This window comes from Colossoma macropomum, unplaced genomic scaffold, assembly GCF_904425465.1.
Source record: "Colossoma macropomum unplaced genomic scaffold, Colossoma_macropomum, whole genome shotgun sequence".
Taxonomy (NCBI): domain Eukaryota; kingdom Metazoa; phylum Chordata; class Actinopteri; order Characiformes; family Serrasalmidae; genus Colossoma; species Colossoma macropomum.
In genome coordinates this window covers 18,096,382-18,118,162 of record NW_023494803.1, presented here as the reverse complement: position 1 = coordinate 18,118,162, position 21,781 = coordinate 18,096,382, and the positions used below count along the sequence as shown (strand labels likewise).

General features: G+C 38.7%; 1 protein-coding gene across 1 annotated transcript in view; it reads left to right on the top strand.

Moving 5' to 3' along the window:
* Positions 1–13,170, top strand: part of dnajc17 (DnaJ (Hsp40) homolog, subfamily C, member 17) — a 69,778-nt gene extending 56,608 nt beyond the window's left edge. Inside the window, exon 11 of the mRNA XM_036592914.1 lies at positions 12,933–13,170. Within this exon, the coding sequence (XP_036448807.1) occupies positions 12,933–13,058 (126 nt within the window). The 3' untranslated portion in view covers positions 13,059–13,170. The remainder of the gene's footprint in view (positions 1–12,932) is intronic.
* Positions 13,171–21,781: the final 8,611 nt, after the last annotated feature.

The window sequence follows — 21,781 nt, the reverse complement described above, 5'->3', positions numbered from 1 at the left end:
AACCAATTAAGGACTGTTCCAGAAAGTCCTACCCAATTTTCCAACCTGTCCAGCAGTATTTTATAGTCTGCAGTGTCAAATGAAGTGCTGAGATCTCGTAAAACCAGAAGTGATGCCTGAGTCAGTATTCAGCCTTATATAATTTAACACTTTTATAAGAGCAGTTTCGGTACATTGGTGAGATCACAAGCCTGATTGAAATTTGTCAAAATAACTGCTTGAATTAAAAAAAATGCTGAGTAATTGAAAATAACTTTCTCAGTGATCTTAGCTATAAAAAGATTTGAGGCAGGGCTGTAGTTTAACACAGAGGCATCCATAGGTCTCCTTTTAAAGAGTGGCTTAGTGGCAGCTGTTTTTAGTGACTTTGGGAAAATGCCTGATAGCAGTGAGCCGTTACCTACTTGGTGCAAGTGAATTGCGTGTTGAGACAATATGTCGATGATTTAAGATGCCAAACTGTTTCCTCTAGGGTTTTTTTAGTCAAATGTGTTAAAATGTGACATAATCAAAGTATTTCTTGGTGGTGGTAAAGATGGCATAGTTTCATTGTTTGACTGTGTTGTTGATGGTCAGTTTAATAGTTCACTAAAAAACAATAAAATTCATTAAATTCCTCTGGGGAAAGGAGTTCTGGGCCAGTTTTTGGGTATTTGTGAGCTTGTCAACCATGAGCAATAGCATGTGGGTACTAATGTGTTATGACAGTCAGTTTTAGGAACTATTATTTTTATAGAAGAACAAGATTGGCAGAGTGTCAATCACAATGATCCAAATCTGAAATACTAAACAGTATTTCAAATGGAAGTAAAAGCTGGAAAAATTTAACTTCTCTGTCTGATCAGGACTGAGTGGCCATTTCAGACTGTGTGGTGATTGACAGTGGTGAAAAAAACCTAATGGCCAGTCTTTTTTTTGTGTGAGAAGCAAAAGATATGTTAAAACACGAGCAAGTACGGTGATCATGGTGGTGCTAGTGACTAATGCAAGTAGGAATTTAGAAAAGTATATCACTATGGCTGGGAGGCTATGATAGGTGACAAATCATTCAAGCAATGTGAGCATTTGACAGTTGCCTAGTTAAATTAACCAACAAATTATGCAGAACTACTACTTGGGCAGACTGTCCAGCAGCTCAGACATCCAGTGACAGTAGTTAGAGAGAAGAAGAGAAGAAGCAAATCTCTCAACAAACAAGCTCTCCAAAGCCCAGTTTCACTGTCTTTTGTAAAGTAGACAGAGCAGAAATATTTTTTGAAGAATTATTATGTAAGCTGTCCCATTGAAATGAACAACAGTACTCTTTATTTGGCAATCAGTTGTACTTTCTTCCATAATAATAATGGTTCCTGAAATTGAACTGTCATACCCCATCAGTCATCAGAAATGGTGCATTACTTGTCCCGGTAATAAACTCCATTCAGTTCAGCTTTTTGACCCAATCCAATCGAGGACTGTCTAGTCAGTAATAATGACCGTTCCACCATATGCAATACCAAATGAAAGATCAACGAAGAGGGCAACGGCGTGCTGCTCAGTTTTAAGAAAACACATTCCATCATTAACTTGGGGCCAGACATCTGTCAACTGCTTGTCAAAAACTAGTCATGCTTCCACTCAGTGTAATGACTCTAGCATGACCTAGGGCTGGGACAAATGAGAGGAACCACTTAGGTCTTCTCAATAATATAGTACTTCCAAAACTTAAAAATGACATAAAATAGTCCTTCTGTTCTACATAGCTTGTTTGAAGACATGGTCCAAATTTTCTCGAAGGGAGTGCAGGAGCTGAACCGTCTCCATGATTGTCTTTCAGCCCAAAAGAGCTTTCATACTTGTCCAATAAACAGTTGCCCTTCCCTCATCTCCTTCAAAGGAAGCAGGTCTTCCTCACCAGATGCAATCGCTCATGCAAACGAAACAACATCAGCCCTCATCATAACATTTACCCACGACTGGAACTGCACATTTCAACAGCTCTCATTCCTCTTCCTCCTGCCCTCCCTACCTTCCCTTTGTTAAGCCCTGTTTTTCATGCAAGTAGATCATCAAGAAATCGATGAGACACTTTTGCTATCTGGGGCCATGTGACCACACCAAGCTTGGGGTTTCACCAGAAGGCAAGGTGGAGCTGCTTTCATGTGCATCTGGTATGCCTCTTGGAGTCTGGCTTGATTACTCTGGCCTTTACTTATGAGGCGCATGGGTTGTGGAGCAAGATCTTTGCCAAGCTCAGGCTGTCGTTGGTTTCTGCAGTCACGTTTGGTACAGCTTTGTCTCAAACACCAGGACGCAGAATCCCAGTTGCTTGGGGAAAAGTGTTTCCAGATCTGCCTTTGGGCAGCCTTTGAGTCCTAAATCAGGGCCTTTTGTTTGTATTCATTCGTGTGCTTCTTGCGGATTTGGTTCTAATGGCCTTGTCAGTAAATACAAACAAAACGACAACTGCTTTGTATGCTTAGGTCTGCGTCCTCTGCGTTCCCTTTGATTTCTTCATGTTGTCTCTGTAACTTAATGTCAAGACAGCTCAGATTTCTTCTACCATCTGTAATATCATGAATCATTGTCTAGTTTAATGGCACTTGTCCAACAGAATCTCAGATGTGTGGCAGTCTTTGCGCATATAAAATTGAGAAATAACACTTGGCCCTATGAAGACGGTTTAACTGAAGTGCACCAGATTTAATACATTTCACAAGTACATTTGGTCAGCCATGTCAGTGTGATATAAAACAGCATTTTACAGTTTTCATAATTTCTGTGCTTTTTTCCAAATTTTATTGCAACAGTCTAGAGTAGAGCTTTCCAAGCTCCAGCTTGTGGATATCTTAGTAACAATCCAGTAGTAAGGTAATAACTGCTGAAATCTACTGTTATGTTGTTATTAATGTAAGTACATAATTACATTATTTAATATATATGTAACATAATTATTTTATGTAAGTCTTAAGCGTTCATAGATTTCAATTTTATGTAATTTTAAACATATCAGCCTATGTCAGGTCACTGTATGACCTCATGAGTGTCTGTAGGTTGCTGTTGGCTCATTTCAGTTGTTGACATAAGCGAACATAAGTGAAGTCAAAAATGAAGGAACTGACAGCATTAATAATCTTTTTATTGAGTATGCAAACCCAGAAAACTAGAAACTGATCCCAAAAAAACCTAAGATAAAGGTAAGGCGTCAAAGCCATTATGAATGCTATGAGGAGAAGAGCTAGCAAATGAGGCTATATTAATTGAAAGCTGTCCAATTACTTCACTATTTGGAGAAAAGACCCCCCCCCAAGCTTCCCTACAGGCTGAAAGGGGACTATGCTTTGGTCTGGTTCAGTCCACACTGTTAAAAGATGTCCTAAATAATAAATAAGTAAGTAAATAAATAAATAGACCGATTGCATTGCAGCTAATTTTACTTAAAAAAAATCTGAATGCTTATAGCTCTGTGCAAATCTGTGCTACTAAGCTTGAGTCTGGGATGACTAAAAATATTTACCTCCTTGTGGCTCCTGGCAAGGAGTTTCTTTGCACTTTTAGATCAAGTTCCTGATAATTGAGAGGTCAAGATGCAGAAGTAAACATTACTTTGCAGTGGAATCTGCATTCCGCTACGTGTTTGTTAACCACATCGATGAGATAAGAGCTTGTTTACACTTCTTGAGACTAATTTGGACATGGTATTTCTCCATACGCCAGCACAAGTACAGGCCAAATACCTGATACCTTGGTGGCAAACATGCATATCAGTGTTTTAATTACATTAAATTGCATTCTTTTGTATTGTTCACTGGTTACACTTAATGCTCCCATGACCGAGATGTCAGTCTTAATTATGCTACACACATTGTTGAATGTAGATTGTGGTGTCCATGTAAGCTCTTCTCAAAAGCTTTCCAAACATGCTCACTTTGTATTTGTACAACTTTTCATCTGGAGCATGTTGGTATGAAAAAGCAGTAGTGAAAAGAAACAGTGCTGTATCTCCTTTGCACCCCAAAACAAATGTATGAAGACATGTTTTGGAAATGTGTTGAACGTTACATATGCTGTAAGAAACTGAGGAGAAGCTTGGCTATTTTGACTTTCTCTCAGGGTGAGCCTGAGCACATCCATCAGAAGGGGAGGAATTGGGAGTCCATGGCTTTGGCCCTGTTTTTCATTCATATTGTTTATTTGCTTTCCTTAAAAGATCTTTGGAGGAATTTGCCAAGCATCCTCAGGATCATTCCATTATTCACTCCCCTCTCTTTTTCTGCTCTGCCAGGAGATTTTCTTTTGTTTTTTTTTTGTCTGCAAGCTCAACAAGGCTTCCATCGCACCCACTTGAGTGTGATGTATATGCACTTGTAGGTGAGGATCTACTTCAACTATGGTAACTCTGTAATCCTTCGCCATGAGATCTCATTCACTTTACTTTTGAAAGCGTTTAATAACTTGTTCTTAATGATGTATATTGTCAAAGTAAATGTACTTAATTTTCCCCTTCAAATGTAGTTGAATGGCAAAGACGTGTGGTGTCCACATTTTGCTTTTTTTAAATTTTGCACTGGAGCTGCGAAAGTACAGTAGAAACCATGGTCCAGCCTTCCACTGTGAGAAGACAACTCAGCGACATGGGTCTGAAATAGAGGTCTCCATGGGCATGAAGTTAAAACCCGAACAAGACTCATACTTGCAACCCGACCAGACCAGGCCCTCTGAACGAGACCCAAACTCGCAGGTACACATGAGGCTGAAGTTGGCTTCTTATTCGCCTGCATTAAAATTTCTATTCCTCCTTAAATTATACAAACAGACGAATTATCACAGAGACAGTTTTACAGTGTTTTGCTTTGTTAGTAAGCACTTGTGTTGCTGGGATACACTGGTATTTTACACATCTACGGTGTATATTGTCAGTACATGTAATGGCATTATCAGAATTCCTGGCAGAAAACAGTGTGCACCTGCTGCTGCTTTAAGGTATTCTTAACACACTTCGGCTGAGCTTAGCAAGCAACTTGGAAATCTCTCCAACACATCCATCTTATCATTTGTGGTGTGATTGTAACTGCTGATTACTGACAAATTTCATTCCCGGTTTCTCTCAAACTCTAGAGCTATTCCAATTGCACAAATTCAAGCGCAAACTAAAGGCATGTGTAAGAAAGACAGACTGCTAATTTTGCAAGTATTTATTTACAAATCTTCTACACCAAAAAAAAAAAATCACTCAAACCCAGGCTGTAAACCTAGATTTTATTGGGCCCCATCTAGCTCTGGTCAGGAATCAGACTTCTTTTCTGAAAGGCTCTGACAAAGGAAGCCATTACTAAGAAAAAGAAATTAAATAACAAAGCTGCTGGTGTTCCCAGAACAATGGGCTGACCACAGTCCAGACCTCATCATCACTGAATGTGTTTGGGATTACTTGGATTGTGAGAAGCAGACAATGCAACCAATGTCTAAGACTGAACTTTGGAGCTGCAGATTTCTTTGTAAAACTTAATTCTGTTGTCCTGAGAAGAATAGAAGCTGCAATAAAGGCTAATAGTGAACATTAAATACTGATAATTTTATATTATATTTAGTTGTTGAGGCTTCTGTGTAATTTTTCTGCTTTTTTTCCTGACACTTTAAAATGAATAACACTGTGAATAAATTACTTTACATTACATTAGCCTGGTGTTAAACTAAATTAAAAAAAAAACTTTAGACACCAAACTTTTCTTGTCTTATCAACTACAGCGGTAAAGAGGAACATTCTGTTTCACATTAAAATTAGTTTTGAGTTAAATGTGATAATCACTTTAAGAAATCTTAACACCATTGCAGTCATATGATTATCCAGCTTCAGCCTTCACTGAGCAGAGTGTATATTGTAAGCATACAGTGGTTTTTTTCTTTCTCAGTCTCTTCTATACATTGCACTCTTCATTCACATCATCAGACGCTTCACAGGAATAGAACATGCTAATCCCTGCCTCCCGGGCTTTGGCTTCTGGCTTTGTTCCTCAACAAAGTGGAGGAAGTTGGTCTTCTCCTACGAACACACGCAAAGCAAACACATTATTAGGAAGTGTGTTTTGAGCCACATAGTGAAGAACACCACTTTAAATGAGCTAACAGGCACCTCATCTCTCCCCCATAGTCAGTGTAGTCTTTACTGATTTCACAAAGCTTGCATTTCTCTCATTACAGGCTTTGAGTTGGTGCTGTTCTCAGGCATGTGGGTGCCTGGAGCTGGTGTTTGTTTGAGTTAGTTAGGAGACTGGGGCACACATTTCTCTTGTACATATCACTCTCGCTTAATGATCTCTAAATAAGTGTTTGGCTGTCATTAATCAAGTCAGCCACATCCTGCTGACATTAAAGAATGAGAGAAACCAAGAACAAAATGAAGAAAGCAGATCTACAGGCTGGAGTGGAGCTGTTGGAGAGGAAACCTGTGTTTGCAGAGATGTATCTTTGGTTAAAAGTACCTTTTTTGTCATAGAATCTAGTGTTGCACCAAAACAAAAAGTCGTATAAATTCAAGACACACAGCTGAAAACCAAAAATTATGATTTTTTTAAATGCATTGGAATAAATGTACTAAACTACAAGGCAAACCTTAAAGTGCTACTTTTGACCATTTTCAGCCAAAATATTTAAGTGGGCAAGATTTCGGTGCATTCAGCTAGTTAGGTGCTTCACATGCTTGGTGTACATGGACAAGTGTACAAAAGTACATAAGAAATTCAGACTTCAAGACTATGTGACATACTGTGTGTCATACAGTGTCAGAAACCACATAAGCAAGTCTGCTTGAGATTACTTAACAACTGTATTTGAGGCACGCTTGTGATGATTTAGGCATTTAGTTTACACAATGCTAATAAGTGGTTATCAGCTTTTATTACTGGTTAGCTACATTAACTTCACTGAAGCGAACTAGGCAGCTCGTCTATGTTGGGAGTAAGGGGCTGTCGTAGGGCTGTCATTAGTGTGATAAATGATGTGTCTAAATATTTATCTTAATAAATTTTTTACGCTATTAAGATTCCTTCAGAACATCGGGAGTAGTGCAGGCTAAAGCCTTGCTGCTCTCACGCTACAAGCAGTCTTGGCAACATTTTAAAGTAATCTTTTAAATCAGCCAGACTACATTGGACAAATACCTATGGACAAATCAACAAGGAGCAGCATGGTGGAAAGCTTCAGTTCTGCCCTTTGCCCACCACAAACATTTCACTTTTGGAACATGAGGCCACTGTTGGCCTCATGTTGATGATTGGAAACTGTGTTCACTGCATGTGATTTTCATGTTCAGGTTCATCTGAACCCTGCGTTCACATGATGAAAGTAATGTTATTGAATTACTGAAAGAAAGAAAAACATACAGATTAATTTTGTCTACTCATACAGCTTTAACACAGTGGTTTTAGATGGAAAAAAATCTTTCATTAGAGTCAAATTTGAGTACGTAAAGCAGTTTGATATTTAGTATTAACTATGCAAACAAATATGCGATTAATTGTGATATTGTACTTATTTATTTATTTATTCATTTATTTAGCCAAAAAAAATTAACAGCCCCTGAAAATTTGTTTGCAGAACTATCACTTTAAAGGTGTGGCCAATAAGGGTGGCCTAGATTTCACCTCTAAAAGTAGTAGCAATTGCTATGATGGAGTGACAGTATTCAAATACATTGCATGAGAGCGCCTCACGTAGGGGGCCCTGTCTGTGAAGTTATCTTGAGACACGTGGTTATTTATGAGGAGAAAAATAACCCTCTTCACTCTGGAGCACTTTAGCCTTTTCTCACTTTAAGTAGATGAGAAAATGATGAAATATGTTGAAAGGTCTGAGGGTGTTCTGGTAGTCATCTTCTCGAATCATTGTCCCGTGCTCTAAAAGCTACGTTTCTGCTGCTCTTAGTTTGTCAGCTGTAGTACACACACCTATACACACATTTGAGGCTGCACGGAGGGCTGCGGCTTGATGGGTTCCAGTCCATCCTCTGTGTGAGCTGTGAGCCGCTGTCTGGAGATAAGAGTGCGTGTGTGTGTGTCTTTGTGTGAGAAGGCCTCAGCCTCTGCTTTATCATTAATCTAAACAAGCTGTGACTCAACCAGAGAGACAGAGACAGAGGTCTGAATGAAGAGTGTTTCAGCCTTGAAACATGCTTCGTCTGACGTAAGCATTATGAAGCAAGCCTCAGGCACAAGCGTCCTCTTCTACATGGAACCCACCACACTTTTAGCACTCACACCCTGAGGCTGAACACACTGGGTACCAGGGTTGGGTTTTGCCGCTGAGCTCATAATACTAATGACAATGCATGTGTCATGATTACATATACAAACGCAATTCCAAAAAAGTTTGGCACCGTAGATAAAATGCAAAAGAAAACCAAAAGCAGTGGTCTGTGTTTTACAGGTATTTAATTGAAAACATCACAAAGAATACATATTTAATAATTCACCCTATCAATGTTATTATTTCTTGTAAATATATACTCTGAAGAGATGCAAACTGTCTTTTTCTGACTAGCTCACTAGATGTTAACTACTTTTTTGAAAGCAAGAAAGTCTTGTTACTTTTTACTGTATGTTTATTTATATGTATTCTAATGATATATGACGTTTTTAAAAGCAAAAACACACTTAATGCCAAGAGAAATTATTTTAAATAATGTACTTAGGTGCCTAAGACTTTTGCATAGTTCTGTATTTAAAAAAAAATATATATTAATTATGTGTTTATTAACACATTAATAAAATATTAACGTGATAAATTATCAACACTTTTAACACATTTTCCTAGTTTGACCCTTCAGACCATCTGTAGTTCCAGGCTAAAGCTCAGCTGCTCACATGCCGTATATTGCTTTGATAGAATCTGCAATTGTAGCCATCTCATTCAAGCTTTTTACTGGCTTTTAAAGAGTGTCAGTGAGAGAATACAGGTGAAACCATTAATATTAATATTTTATATAAAACCTACTGCGGACCTAAAACCAAAACTGAATTTAGGTGTCCTTGAGAGCCTTGAAGATTTAGCTTAGCTAGAAAACAGTTGCCTAGTTGGCCTAGTAAGTTGTAGTACCTTTAACAGATAGTTGATAGCAATAAGTTAAAGCAGGTCATAAACCCAGGAATAATTGAGAGGTTTTCTTTTGCACTGTATTTTCCTGGTATTACGCAAAAATTCTTAATGATGTAGGCTTATAAACAATGTTGCCTCATAAAATGTTGCCTCATAAAAAGTTAAAAGTAGTGTAAAATGCCTGAAAATAGGCTACTCGTTCCAGACCACTACCACAAACATTCAAAATACAGTGTTACACAAACAAAAGACAATATCCATTAATGATAACATTCTTGCCTGCCAGATGAAGACAAGGTCAAAGTCGTGCCTGCTGTGGAGTATATTGTGCAAACCACTGCTGTTGAAGAAGCTTTACAATATTTAATGGGTTTGTATAGCCGCTGCCAGTGGGTAAACACTGCGTATTGCCTGGTGGCTTTGACCACAGTATTTCACATTTCAGTCACTAAAAATGCAGAGCCTGTGTCCCGAGTGTCTGTTTGGGCACTAATTAGCTAATTTCATCAAATCAGATAAAGTATTGTATGAATTTGTGTGGTTTTGAGAAGCATGTGATGTTCTGTTGTGCATGTCATCAGTTTCTATAACAGGCACAAAGCACAAGTTCATTCTTTACTGGGAGTTTAGGAAACACAATATTCAAAAGCAGGAGTTTAGGTGTGTCGGCAGGTTTCAGTAATAAAAATGTTCAAACCGGCTGACTATCATGAAAACTTTGATTTTTTCACATCATTCACTGGTTTGACTGGTATAATGGGGTGGAGTGGATGTGGATGACTTACTTAGGGGACACCTGACTGGTTTTAGTTTCTGAATTATACTTCCTTATTGTAAATATCCTGTAGATATCGGTGCTGTCCAAAGAAAAACAAGTATCTCCAAAATGGCAACTTTGCAGCAGAAGGCAAAACCATTCTTAACTTTTAATGTAAGTTAATCTGAAGAGATTTAATTACAAGCAATTTTGGAGCATTTTTATTGGTCCATTCATAATGAACTTTTCGCACAATGTGAAGGACAACTGCTGTGCTTTGTTTTTGGATAGTGATGACATGATTAACATCGTTCTGCCCACAAATTCTTCATTTTTGCCACAGGATTTATTGGTGTGGCCAGTGCAAATTTGATCTGCCCACCCCAGGCCCACCCCAGGCCCACACTGATATATGGACATATATTGGTATATGGCAGTGGACATGAACGCACAGACAATTACATAAACAAACATCGGTGCAAGGGTTTCAAAATGAAGAATGAGACAAAACAGCAATTAGTCTAACAGGCACAGCTCTATCACAAACACCTGCAAAAATGCTGCCTCGTGACCCATTCTGAGTTAGCGCAGAAGCTAACTACAGTCTCCCAGCTAATCCTGTGTACAGCCAGCCATCTGGCAGGGGAAAGCTCTGGGGGTAATGACTGACATCATCGCTGTTCATAACCCAACCCTACGACAGCGTGGACTGATGATCTCAGCCGTGCCACTCAGACTGTTTCGTCTTCCTGTTGTGGCCGGCAAACACAGTGTCCACAGGCAGTGTGAAACACCTCACAGCCTTGGTGTAACAGTGTCATCAGGCTTCAGCATGTACACCTGTTCTGTATGTAAATCTCTGAAGATTGAGGTCACCACATGTCCACCTGTGTCTCTGTCCACAAGAGGGCGCAGCGGAACTGTGAGGAAAGTGAAGATGAAATGTAGAGAGGGGAAAAAAGGTTGGCAGTGTGTGCTTTTGTTGGGTTTAATTGAAGATGCAACAGTTGTTTATTTACTTAATTGAGCTTGCGTGATGTTTGGTGGTTAGGCGGTGGACAAGAGGCTTGAGCTCACACGAGAGGAATGCTAATGGCAGCTCTCTCCTTCCTGCATGCTGCCCCGCACCGAGCACATTCTTTTCCTCCCTCTCTCTCTCTCTCTCTCTCTCTCTCTCTCTCTCTCTCGCTCTATCTCTATCTCTATCTCTTCCCTTCTTTCCCTCTTCATTTTTTTCCCTTCATTTGCACATCACTCGGGTGAATGCAGGAGACCCCAATCATCTCTTCCAGATGGTTTACCTTACAGAAACACTTTGTATCTTCTGCCTTTCCAAGTCTTCACACACATACACACACACACCAAGATGAACCCACGCCTTCCTCCCAGCTCACTGTCTTGTTAAGTGGATGCATCTTTAGCCCTGCACTGTTCCTTGAGACACAGGTTTATGTTACATTCTCTCTCTGTTGTGCTTAGTTTTCTTTACTGTAGTACTACAGTTCTGTATTTGCCACCGGACTTATTTTTTTGGTTCTTAGTCTCGCAAGCAAGACTGTAGTCTCGCAGGGACAGACGGGATCTCGTAACAAGAACATCTGGGGACAACCTTGGGAAATTTGGGGTTAAATGTGGGTGGGAGCAAATTGAGTGTGAAATTTCTAAACCCTTTAACTGACAAACTCTTTGTGATTGAACATTAAAAAGACATTAAAAGACATGCCATACTTTTTGTTGGGGCTAAATGAGGTCAAATTACTCAGATATGGTGTCTTTTACATCACTTCTGATTAAGTCTTACAGCTAGCTCATTTCTAATTGTGGGTACATCAGATAGAGGGCAAAAAGTCCAGGAATAGCTGGGCAGACTAACACAGGGTAAAATGTAACACTGTTATTTTCTGTAGTTAAACTGGTTAAAGCCAAACATGCTTCTAGTCATGCCCTTGTTTTCCCATAGTAACATCATCTGTGAATTTTGAGAGCAGTCAGATGGATGTTTCTTCAGGTTCAGACAGTTTGAACGGTTTTTATACCATAAATGTAACTTTTTCAATCCCAAAGATTTTTTTAATACTGAGTTGTGCGTTTAAGTTACAAAATTCATTCCTGTATTTTAATCACTCTAATTGTGGCTGTAACATGGCAGCATCTTAAAGCCACCACGCACCTCACAGTGAAAACTAGCCAGGCTAAAGTACGACCTCCCACACAGTATTGTTAGTTGTAACAGTTTTACAACTTAACCTTACTTAAATCAATAATGAGAGAAGCCCATATCCCCCATTTAGAACCACATAATTCATTCTTTTGAGGTTTTTATGTACAGATTAATCAAAAATGTACTTTAGATATAATAAATAAAATATTTCATTTTTATTGTTCTGATATTTGCTTTCGTACTTTGTGGTCAAACATTTTCCACATTCAGCAGCCTCTTTTCATTAATATTTATTAATGTTTCAGGGCTAAATCAGGGCAAATTAATACATTTATTTATTTATTAATTTTTATGTATTTATGTTGGAAAGCTCCAATAGAATTGTATTGAATTACTTGTGTTTTGTATCAGTTTTACCAGACTTTTTAGTAATTGTTACAACGAGCCCCTCCATCTGTTATAAATAACCCCACTTGTGGAGTTAATTGTTACATTTGCACTCATGCAGTTGGCTGTATTGTTCGTAAGTATATCACTGCTGTCCAAAAACGGTTTTATTTTCCTACATCATTCAACGCGGCAGCTGTGCTTCAAATTGTGTGAACATTTCATGATGAACTGCCAGTAGAAATGCATCAGAATTACTTGAAATTAAATCTTTTTACATTAACTTACATTAAAGTTAACATTTTTGACTTATCCTGTGATTACTATTCTGGAGTTACTTGTTTTTATATGTTTTCATTTGTAGCAGAGATGTGCAAGTTGCTTAAACAAAATGATTAATTTAGCTCAAATATCTTTTTACTAAGCAGTAAATGAAATATTTCAGAAGGTGCTCACTCTCCCCAACTATTGCAAAGGGTGCCAGATTTCACATGTTCATAGGTTTTGCCATTTGTTACAAACACATTCACTTTCTGTATGTTTGTGTTTTTGCAGAACTCTCTGAGCAGCGAGCGGGATTATGAGAGCCTGGTGCTGATGCGCATGAGGCAGGCTGCAGAACGACAGAGGCTGATCGAGCAAATGCAGAAGGAGGATGAGGAGGAGGCAGCGAAAACCTGACCGCATCACAAAAGGATCCTTCATTACTGCTCTTTAATTTCTGTCTTTATTTTGACAGTAATTTAAGTCCTCACAAATCAATAAAGTATTTTCTTTGGTAAAAGATGGCGAATTGGGCTCACGTAACTCGATGTGCTCCAAGGGTGTGTCTTGGCAGAGAAAATGATTTACATTAAGGAAGCGTGCAGCCTAGCCTGCGAATGGCTTCAATCAGTCGGCAGATGGCCCGCAAACCGCTGACCATGTCTCTCAGGGTAACTTTTTGGACGCAGAACTCATTCTTGTCCAGTACTGAAGTCAATTAGTGCTGCTCTGTAGACAATGGCATGAGCCGGTTCTGTGGGGTGAAGTAAACATAGGGCTTTCATGGGAACAGTGCTGGTCGACATGATGAAAGGTGAGGGGAGGCTCCAGCCTCTCTGTAATAACTGTGGTGGTTATGATGATTGCTCTTCAGACTTTGTGTATTGGAGGCTGTGGCCCAAATTGCTGAGGGCACACATGGAGTTTCAAGGCCAAAGTCCATGATGAAAGTCTGCTTTTTGGGTACCGGCCTTGTTTTCTTACACCTTCCAGCAACAGAGAAATTTTCTCTTGGCAGCATTTGATTCTCTTAAATAATAAAGACTTTTTAGCCTTATTGGATTTGAATTCATTTTGAATAGCGTTAATTGTAAGTATCTTTTATATGCTCTCATATTCTGTCCCTTGGATGCAGATAGATGTGTGTTGGTGTATTGGAACATTTGTGCCTTTAACAAAGCCCAGATATTCCCTTTTATTCTTAGGGGGCCTCATACCAGTCAACATCTTTGTTCTGTTTCAATTCCTGACACACCTGATCCAGGTAATCAAGTGCTGCAGAATGATTACATCCCATTGGTGCATCAGTGATTGGAGCAAAACTAAAATATGAACAGAGAGCCCAGAGGACTGGCTTGAGAACTCCTGGTGTTGATTAAAAGCTTGCATAACATCACCAAACATTTGTCTATCTACAACCAGAGTAGAGAATGTGAAAGCGCATAAAAAAGATGCTTATTGTTATTGCGGTTTTGAAAAAACTGAATAAAACATTTTACCAAGCTATAACAAGAACAGCCATTCAGAACATGAAAAAGAACTTGGCACAGGCAAATAAATTACCTCCAACCACAGTTCTTCACTCATTCACATGGCAGCACACAATTTATGACCAAAGGTATCCAGACACTCCCTCTAATTTGTGAATTCAGCTACTTTAAAGGGGAAATCCACAGATTTTTCTAAACATTTCACAGATTATCTGAATGTTTCACATGTGAAGTGGTTATGAATATGCTGCCTGATGTTTGAGACATTATTTTATGATTTGAGAATATATTTTTTAATCTGCTCATGGCAGAGAGAATCATGCAGGGCATTGTGAGGAAAAGAGTACCCAAAATACCCTTATTCCATATAAAAACTCAGAAAGCACATGTAGGTTCACTGGTGGTTTTGGATAGTAAATACAATGCCTGCATTTGTGTTGTAGACATCATAACCCCTGGATCCTGTGACCACCACTGTAAAGAAATCTGAGTCGGTAAGGTTCTCTGCAGTAAACCATTTCACAACAAGCTACTCTGAATGACTTTCTCAACAACTGAATTATGCTGAATTTTGAAAATGCCCGTTGTGATACACCCATTGCTGACATTGGTGTTCAATTGCACACACGGCTTGAATAATAGCGAAAGAAATTGCAGTAGCATGGAAGAACGGGACACTCTGGAGGAGCAGCATGAGCCGAAGGTCACCATGCCCAATACCAAGCGCTGGCTAAAGGTATAAATCCCCCAGCACTGGGCTAAGGAGCAATTAAACTGCATTCTTTGGAGTGATGTAGCTCCATCCAGTACTGTTAGGATGACTTGAAGAGATGTGTGTGACCCAGAACTAAGCACCCAACATTTCTATCTGACCTCAGTGATGCTCTTGTAGCTCAATAGAGTCAAGTCTTCACAGCAGAGGCACACCCCCTATTAATACCCTTGATTTCTGCTAACCTTTGGATATATAACATGTAGCACGTGTCACATTCAGTTTGCTTGACCTTCGACCAGTCATGAAGACAGCACATATTTCATATGTTGATTTTAAATGTTGGCTAATGTATCTAAATGCAATATATTATCTTTCCACACTAAAGTTTTATTCCGTGACATTTTCTGAAAAGCAGAAACGCAGTGGCATTCCACAGAAGTTAAGCAGACTGAGCTCTGGCTCATAGTTGGATGGGAAACCTGAGAACATCTAGGCTGCTGCTGAAGGAAGGGATGATTATGGATCAGGTAGGATTGCTTTGGATGGGAGCACTGTTCCAGTGGATGAGCTGTAAAACTGAGGTTGTTAAAAAACAGGGCATTTCTTGAAAACAAAGGCTTTATTAATGACATTAATCAAGCTTCTTAATCCATCTACAAATTCATTTATTCCTCCCTGCCAAGCACCTGATGGGTTGGGAATGTGCAGATGCATGTTGGCTGCTGCAGCATCCAGTCAATGACTGCCTGAAGTTTACGACTCTTAAGCCTCAACTACAATACAGTACTGTCTGCATCCAAAAGAACACTTATCTACTGTCCCTGCTGAAGCAGTTATGTTGGTATCTTAAGTCAGCAGCTGGTGTTAACTGATTACAGATGGTATCTTAGGGTCATTAGCAAGATTCTTGCTGGTCTAAGGTGGTCAAGATGGTTGACCAGCTGGACTAGGCTGATAGACCAGTTTGGTCAAGCAGCTCAGAAGGCTAAAGAGTTGTGGCCCAGTTCTATTTTATTATTATTTTCATCTGGTCCAAATATCGCAGTGGTGAGGACGTCATCCGAATCCGGGTGCTGGAGTGTAAACTGTTTGATGTCAGATGAACACAAAATTTTATGTCAACCATTACGTTTTTACCACCTGGGGTTTAAACAGGTAAGAGGGGCGCGCCTATACATTTGCACCACGTAGATGTCTACTCTGTCTAGCTCCCGAGGTCAGAGGGCGGGCAACGCCACATGTACTTTTGGTTACTGGCTAGGGAAGTTTAGAGTAGTTAGCTTTGGTTTCCTTTTTATTAGATTAGCTAAATACTGTTTGTTTCAGAGTAGGCAAGCATGGTTCGGTTTTGATATGTTCTTTTCTTTGGTGCCGTCCAGTTTGATTCTTACAGTATGGTACTAGGTATCACAGCACTCTGGTTTTATTGAGGTTTGTTTTAATAAAAATGGCTTCAAAAGCTCTATTTTGGTCTGTTCCTCACACTTCTAATCAGTTCTCACCAGTTCAGTATTTTAATGCCACATGTTACTGATCCCAAGTACCCTAGACAAAACGTGGGGTCGTAACATTATTGGTTGATCATTTAATAGAATTGTTTCTTATAAACAAAATAAAACCTGACAGCTGGTGGGAGACACTCACCACCTCCAGGAACAAATTATACACTGTTTCTGAATTATCCTGTATTTATGTCAGAAATGATTTTTTATGTATGTCCTTCCAGTAGGTCCCTCTTTTGAAAGGTAAAAAATGAAACAGTAGATTTTTATTTCTTTGTACGCACACTTTTGACGTCCAGCAATCTGGACATTTGGAAATAATTCTTTGAGTAGTATTAAAAAATACAGTCATTCATAATTTTTGTTTATTTTGTTAAAAGTAGATTCTAATGTGTGTTTGAGTGACAGCAGATGATGATCCATGAATTTGGGGATAATATTGTTTTTAGCGATTTCAATGGATTTCACTGTCCAGTATACTGGACATTGGAATTAGGCTAATAAAATTTTGCAAAATGAACATATTTATGATCATTGGGGTAACAGACCCAATGTAACTGTGCATGTGTCTTCTTATTGTGTCTTCTTATGTTAGTGATAAGAAATATGTTCATTTTTCCGAAACTCTCACATTCTAGCTGCCTAACTCCAAATGTCCAGTATACCGGACACTGAATATGTTATTTAGGATGTAGCAGAGAACATGGTTGATAACAAAAACTGTCTTGGGACTGAAGAGGTTAAATAAACTGGATTTCATTTGATCTAATGTTTGAACTAATGTTAGCTGACTGGCTTTGTGCTTTTCCAAGACCTCACTAATAATAATAATTCCTGAACATTTTAGCAATCGTCCATGATTTTACCATGACTGGAAAACTAGTCTCTAGATTTTCAGTTTTTCCAGGACATGTTGGAACCCTAAATGTGGGGCAGAACCTTGTAGGAGGAACCTTACACACTATATGTCCTAGATATATTCTTAAACTTCCCTTGCCTTGCACTTAAAAATGGAACCCTCTTCCAAAGAAAAGTTTTGCAATCCTGTCCTTATTCCAAGTAACTACCGGAAAACACAACAGAACTATTATAGTATCTTTATCTGTGGTTTTGTGGCCTCTTCGCTGCTGTCAGGGTCACCACTTTATCCAAAACCCCAACAATCCATCCACGTTATGCAATACCCATCATGGAGCCATCCTTCTCTCGCTCTCTATTTGTGCTGTGCGGCACAAAGTTCCAATCACATGGTTCTGTTTACTTGCTCGGCTCTTTCTCATCCCTGGAAAGAAGCTTCCAAATTACAACACAGGAAACCCAATTACAGCCTCAGCCCCTCCAGACACTTACATCCTGCTGGAGTGACAAGCCAGGTCAGCACGTGCTGCGTGCTAAGGAAGGAAGAGGAATCCCGCAAATGTTTTGCAATCGCAGACAAGGACACATCTGCTGCTACCAACTCCATGTGTCCACTTCCTCAGTCATCACCTCCATTCTTTCTGCATTCGCTTGACTGATCTTTTATTTTGTTGTTGTAGCTTTTCAGTCCTCCTCAGATGTTTCTGCCAAGCCATCAGCTCCTTAGACGTTAAGAAACAGAACTCTGTGGAATCTTCCAGGCGCGCTGCTTGCTGAAAAATTACCAGCCGTTTTGATGTTTGAGGAACAAATCTGGAGGCCAAGTCATGGTGCAGGTACGAGTGAGCCAAGTGAAGAGAGCCCGGCTTAAAGACTTGGAAAAATTACAACAAGGGAAAAAGTGCCTAATGGAAGCACCCACTGTGGTCCAAGCCCACAGCACATCAGTCGTAAGGCGCAAAAAATTTCTCCCTTATTTGTGGTAGTAATTCTGTCACTCTTCCATCACTATAATGAGCTTTGCTGGGTAATTTACCTCAGCAAGACTAAGATAAAAATTTAGAAATGTATTCAAAACACCCATTCACTGTAAAATTTGGACTTGAAAAATCCTTTGAGTTACAGGCGATTTTAAATGGATTTAGAAGAAGATGAAAAGCAAATCTTACAACAAAACATTTTCCTAAAGATAAAAACCAGGAGCAGAAAATAAAATTCAATAGCAACTGCAGGCTCTCCACCCTCTCTCTACTCCCAATAATGTTCATACTTTGATGCAAATTACACATAAATAAAATGATTTCTTGTTGTTCAGGCTATGGTTTTCTCTGTAGATCTTTTTGAATGTGAAAGCTAGACAACAAACAAGCGAGACAATAAAAATATAGATGCCTTTAAACTTTGGTGTTGGTGAAGATTTTTGAGAGGACCTTGGATGGCAAAGAAAACAACAGATGAATCCTTGACCAAATCAAGCCTCTCACTTGAAGCCCAGATAACCAAACGGAATCTTATTTTGGATATATTTTGACTAGAACCAATTCACTGGAAAAGAACGTTATGCTTGAAAATGTTGAAGGTACAACCCTGTTGGGACACTGTGCAAAATGTAAATGAAAACAGAAAGCAATGATGTGCAAAAAATAGAAACCCTATATTTATTTGAAAATAGTATGAAGACATACAAACAGAGAAATATTATTCTTTTCTGAAAAATATATGCCCACATTTTTTATTTGATGCTGGCAACATGTTAAAAAAATGTTAAGACAGGAAACAAAAGACTGGTTTACACCTGGTGGAACATCTAACAACTAGTTAGGTTAATTGGCAACCTAACCTTGGAGTCTTTCAGAAGTAAAGATGGGGAGGGGTTTACCACTCTGAAAAACTGCACAGACAAATAGTGCAACAATTCAAGAAAAATGTTTCTCAAAGTAAAGTAGCAAAAAGCTTAAGGATTTCATCATCTACAATACATAATACCATTAAAAGATTCAGAGAATCTGGAGAAATCTTTGTATGCAAGGAACAAAGCCTAAAACCAATATTGACCTGCTGAGATCTTTGAGCCCTGGCACTGCATTAAAAACAGACATGATTCTGTAATGGAAATCACTGCATGGGCTCAGGAACACTTCCGAAAATCATTGTCTGTGAACACAGTTCGTCACTGCATCCACAAATGCAAGTTAAAACTCTAAAACGCAAAGAAGAAACCATATATAAACAGGATCTAGAAATGCTGCCACCTTCTCTGGGCCCAAGCTCATTTAAGATGGACTGAGGCACATTGGAAAAGTGTCCTGTGGTCCAACAAATCAAAATTTGAAATTGTTTTTGGAAATCATGGACACTGCATCCTCCAGGCTAAAGAGGGACCATCCAGTGTATGATCAGCGCACAGTTCAAAAGCCAGCATCCATGATGGTATGAGGGAGCAATGTATGCTGCCAGCCATACGACCCACTGAAAACATTTGGCGCATTATGAAATGAAAAATAAGACAAATGAGCCCCCCGAACTGTTGAGTAGCTAAAATCCTATATCGAGCAAAAATGGCAAAACAGTTTACTTTCAAAACTACAGCAATTGGCCACCTCAGTTACCAAATGCTTATGGAGTGTGATGAAAAGGTGATGCAACACAGTGGTAAACATGCCCCTTTCCCAACTTTTTTGAAATGTGTTGCTGGCATCAAATTCAAAATGGGCATACATTTTTCAAAAAACAATACAATTTCTCATTTTCAACATTTAATGTTATCTTTGTACTGTTGACAGTTAAAAGTAGGGTTTAAATGATTTGCACATCAATGTATTCTGTTTTTATTTATATTTTGCACAGCATCCCAGCTTTTTTGGCAACGGGGTTGTAAAAGAGAGAGACGACGACCAGCAACAAGATGGTTACAATCAGAGGAGTCATGAATCAGCCAACCATTTATATTTATTTAATTTATTGTTCGTTTGTACTGTTGCCTGTTGCTGTTCTATGTTAAAACTGCACCGTGTTCCAGAAGAACTATATTGTGTTCCTTATTATATGTCTAGTAAGAAACAATGACAGTAAAGTTGGCTTTGATTTTACTCTTCTGTACAATATGCACATTTTCTTATATATGCCTTCTTATATATAAGCAAATGGACATCTAAATCTCAATATAACAAAATAGATATCTGAAAAAACATATTTTTCAAGTAAGAGAGTACGGCACCCACCATCCCTCTTGAATGTATATACATGTATCTTTTTTACAATTTGATCACTCAATACATCTATGACTTGTCTCTCAAACATAATAAAGCTTAATTCTAATGACTAAACTGAAGATGACTGGACAGCATCAACCATGCCTGCATGGTGTGAGAGGGTTAGGGTTAGAGATACAGTGCTTTGCAAATATTGGCCACCCTTGGTCCCCTTTATTTTTTTAAATCAATATAAATTAACATGACCTCTACAGAGAACGCACTTCTGCGCTGCACTTCTGACTGTTTATTTGCTGAATTTAATATATTCAGAGGAAGAAAGTCAAATATAAAATGTGACCTGTGCAAAAGTTTTATATTTTATGTATTTTTCCTGTTTGTTAATCTTAGTTAATAAATAAAAATTGCAAAAATTTGCAGAAAAATGGCATATTTAAGTGTATTCTCTGTAGAGGTTGTGCTCACTTAACACATGTCATTTGACCCAGCCATTTTTTTAATGGCCCCAAAATGTTTATAATGCACTTTTAGAGTAGCAACAGCCAGAAAAGGTCAAGTACATCAGCCATATTAATTACATTAAAAATGGTTATTTGGTCAAAATGGTACACAGCAGATCGTCTCTTCATAGTTTGTATTAAGCACAGAGCTAATATAACAAACACTATATCCATCCACTTACAACAGGCACAGATCAATCAAAGGTACTGAAGTCAAGCAATGCCATTTCCTCTCTCTTAGATCAGCTGCAAGATCCTAAATGTATTATTCAAACACACAGATTTTAGATAGTTCAGTCTCAGTTGGTGCAATCAGAAAGAGATGTGTTTAATAAGCTATGTGACAGAATTTCATGGTCATTGTGGCAAACATTTTATTTTCTCAGTTTAATTCAGTATTAATTTTAACCAAAAGCTTATACAACTCTCACTCGCCTTCTTCTTGATCACTAACCGCCATCGGTTACTGATTACTTTGCAGTGCATAAACAGAGCCCCTCCCCCAGGTCTAATATGATTGGCTTACAACCTATGAAGTCTGATATGATTGGCTGAACGTTACACTAGTCAATCTGTGGTAGTACAGCAGAGGCAGTGCTGCATTAGAGCAGCAGCAGCAATGCCTCCCCCCGCTATTACAGCATTTTGTGAATGAGAATAAACTAGACAATTTGTACTAATAATATACATTTACTTAGGAAGGGGGCTAAATAACATTTAACGGGAGCTAAAGCCCCCCCTAAAATGGCCTAGCAATGCCCATGGTTGCTGTCAAAAAAAATCCTGAGCCTCCAAAATGGTACATGTATAGAAGAAGGAAAAAAATGTAATGTAAAAAATATTTTATTCCAAGTAATTTTGAA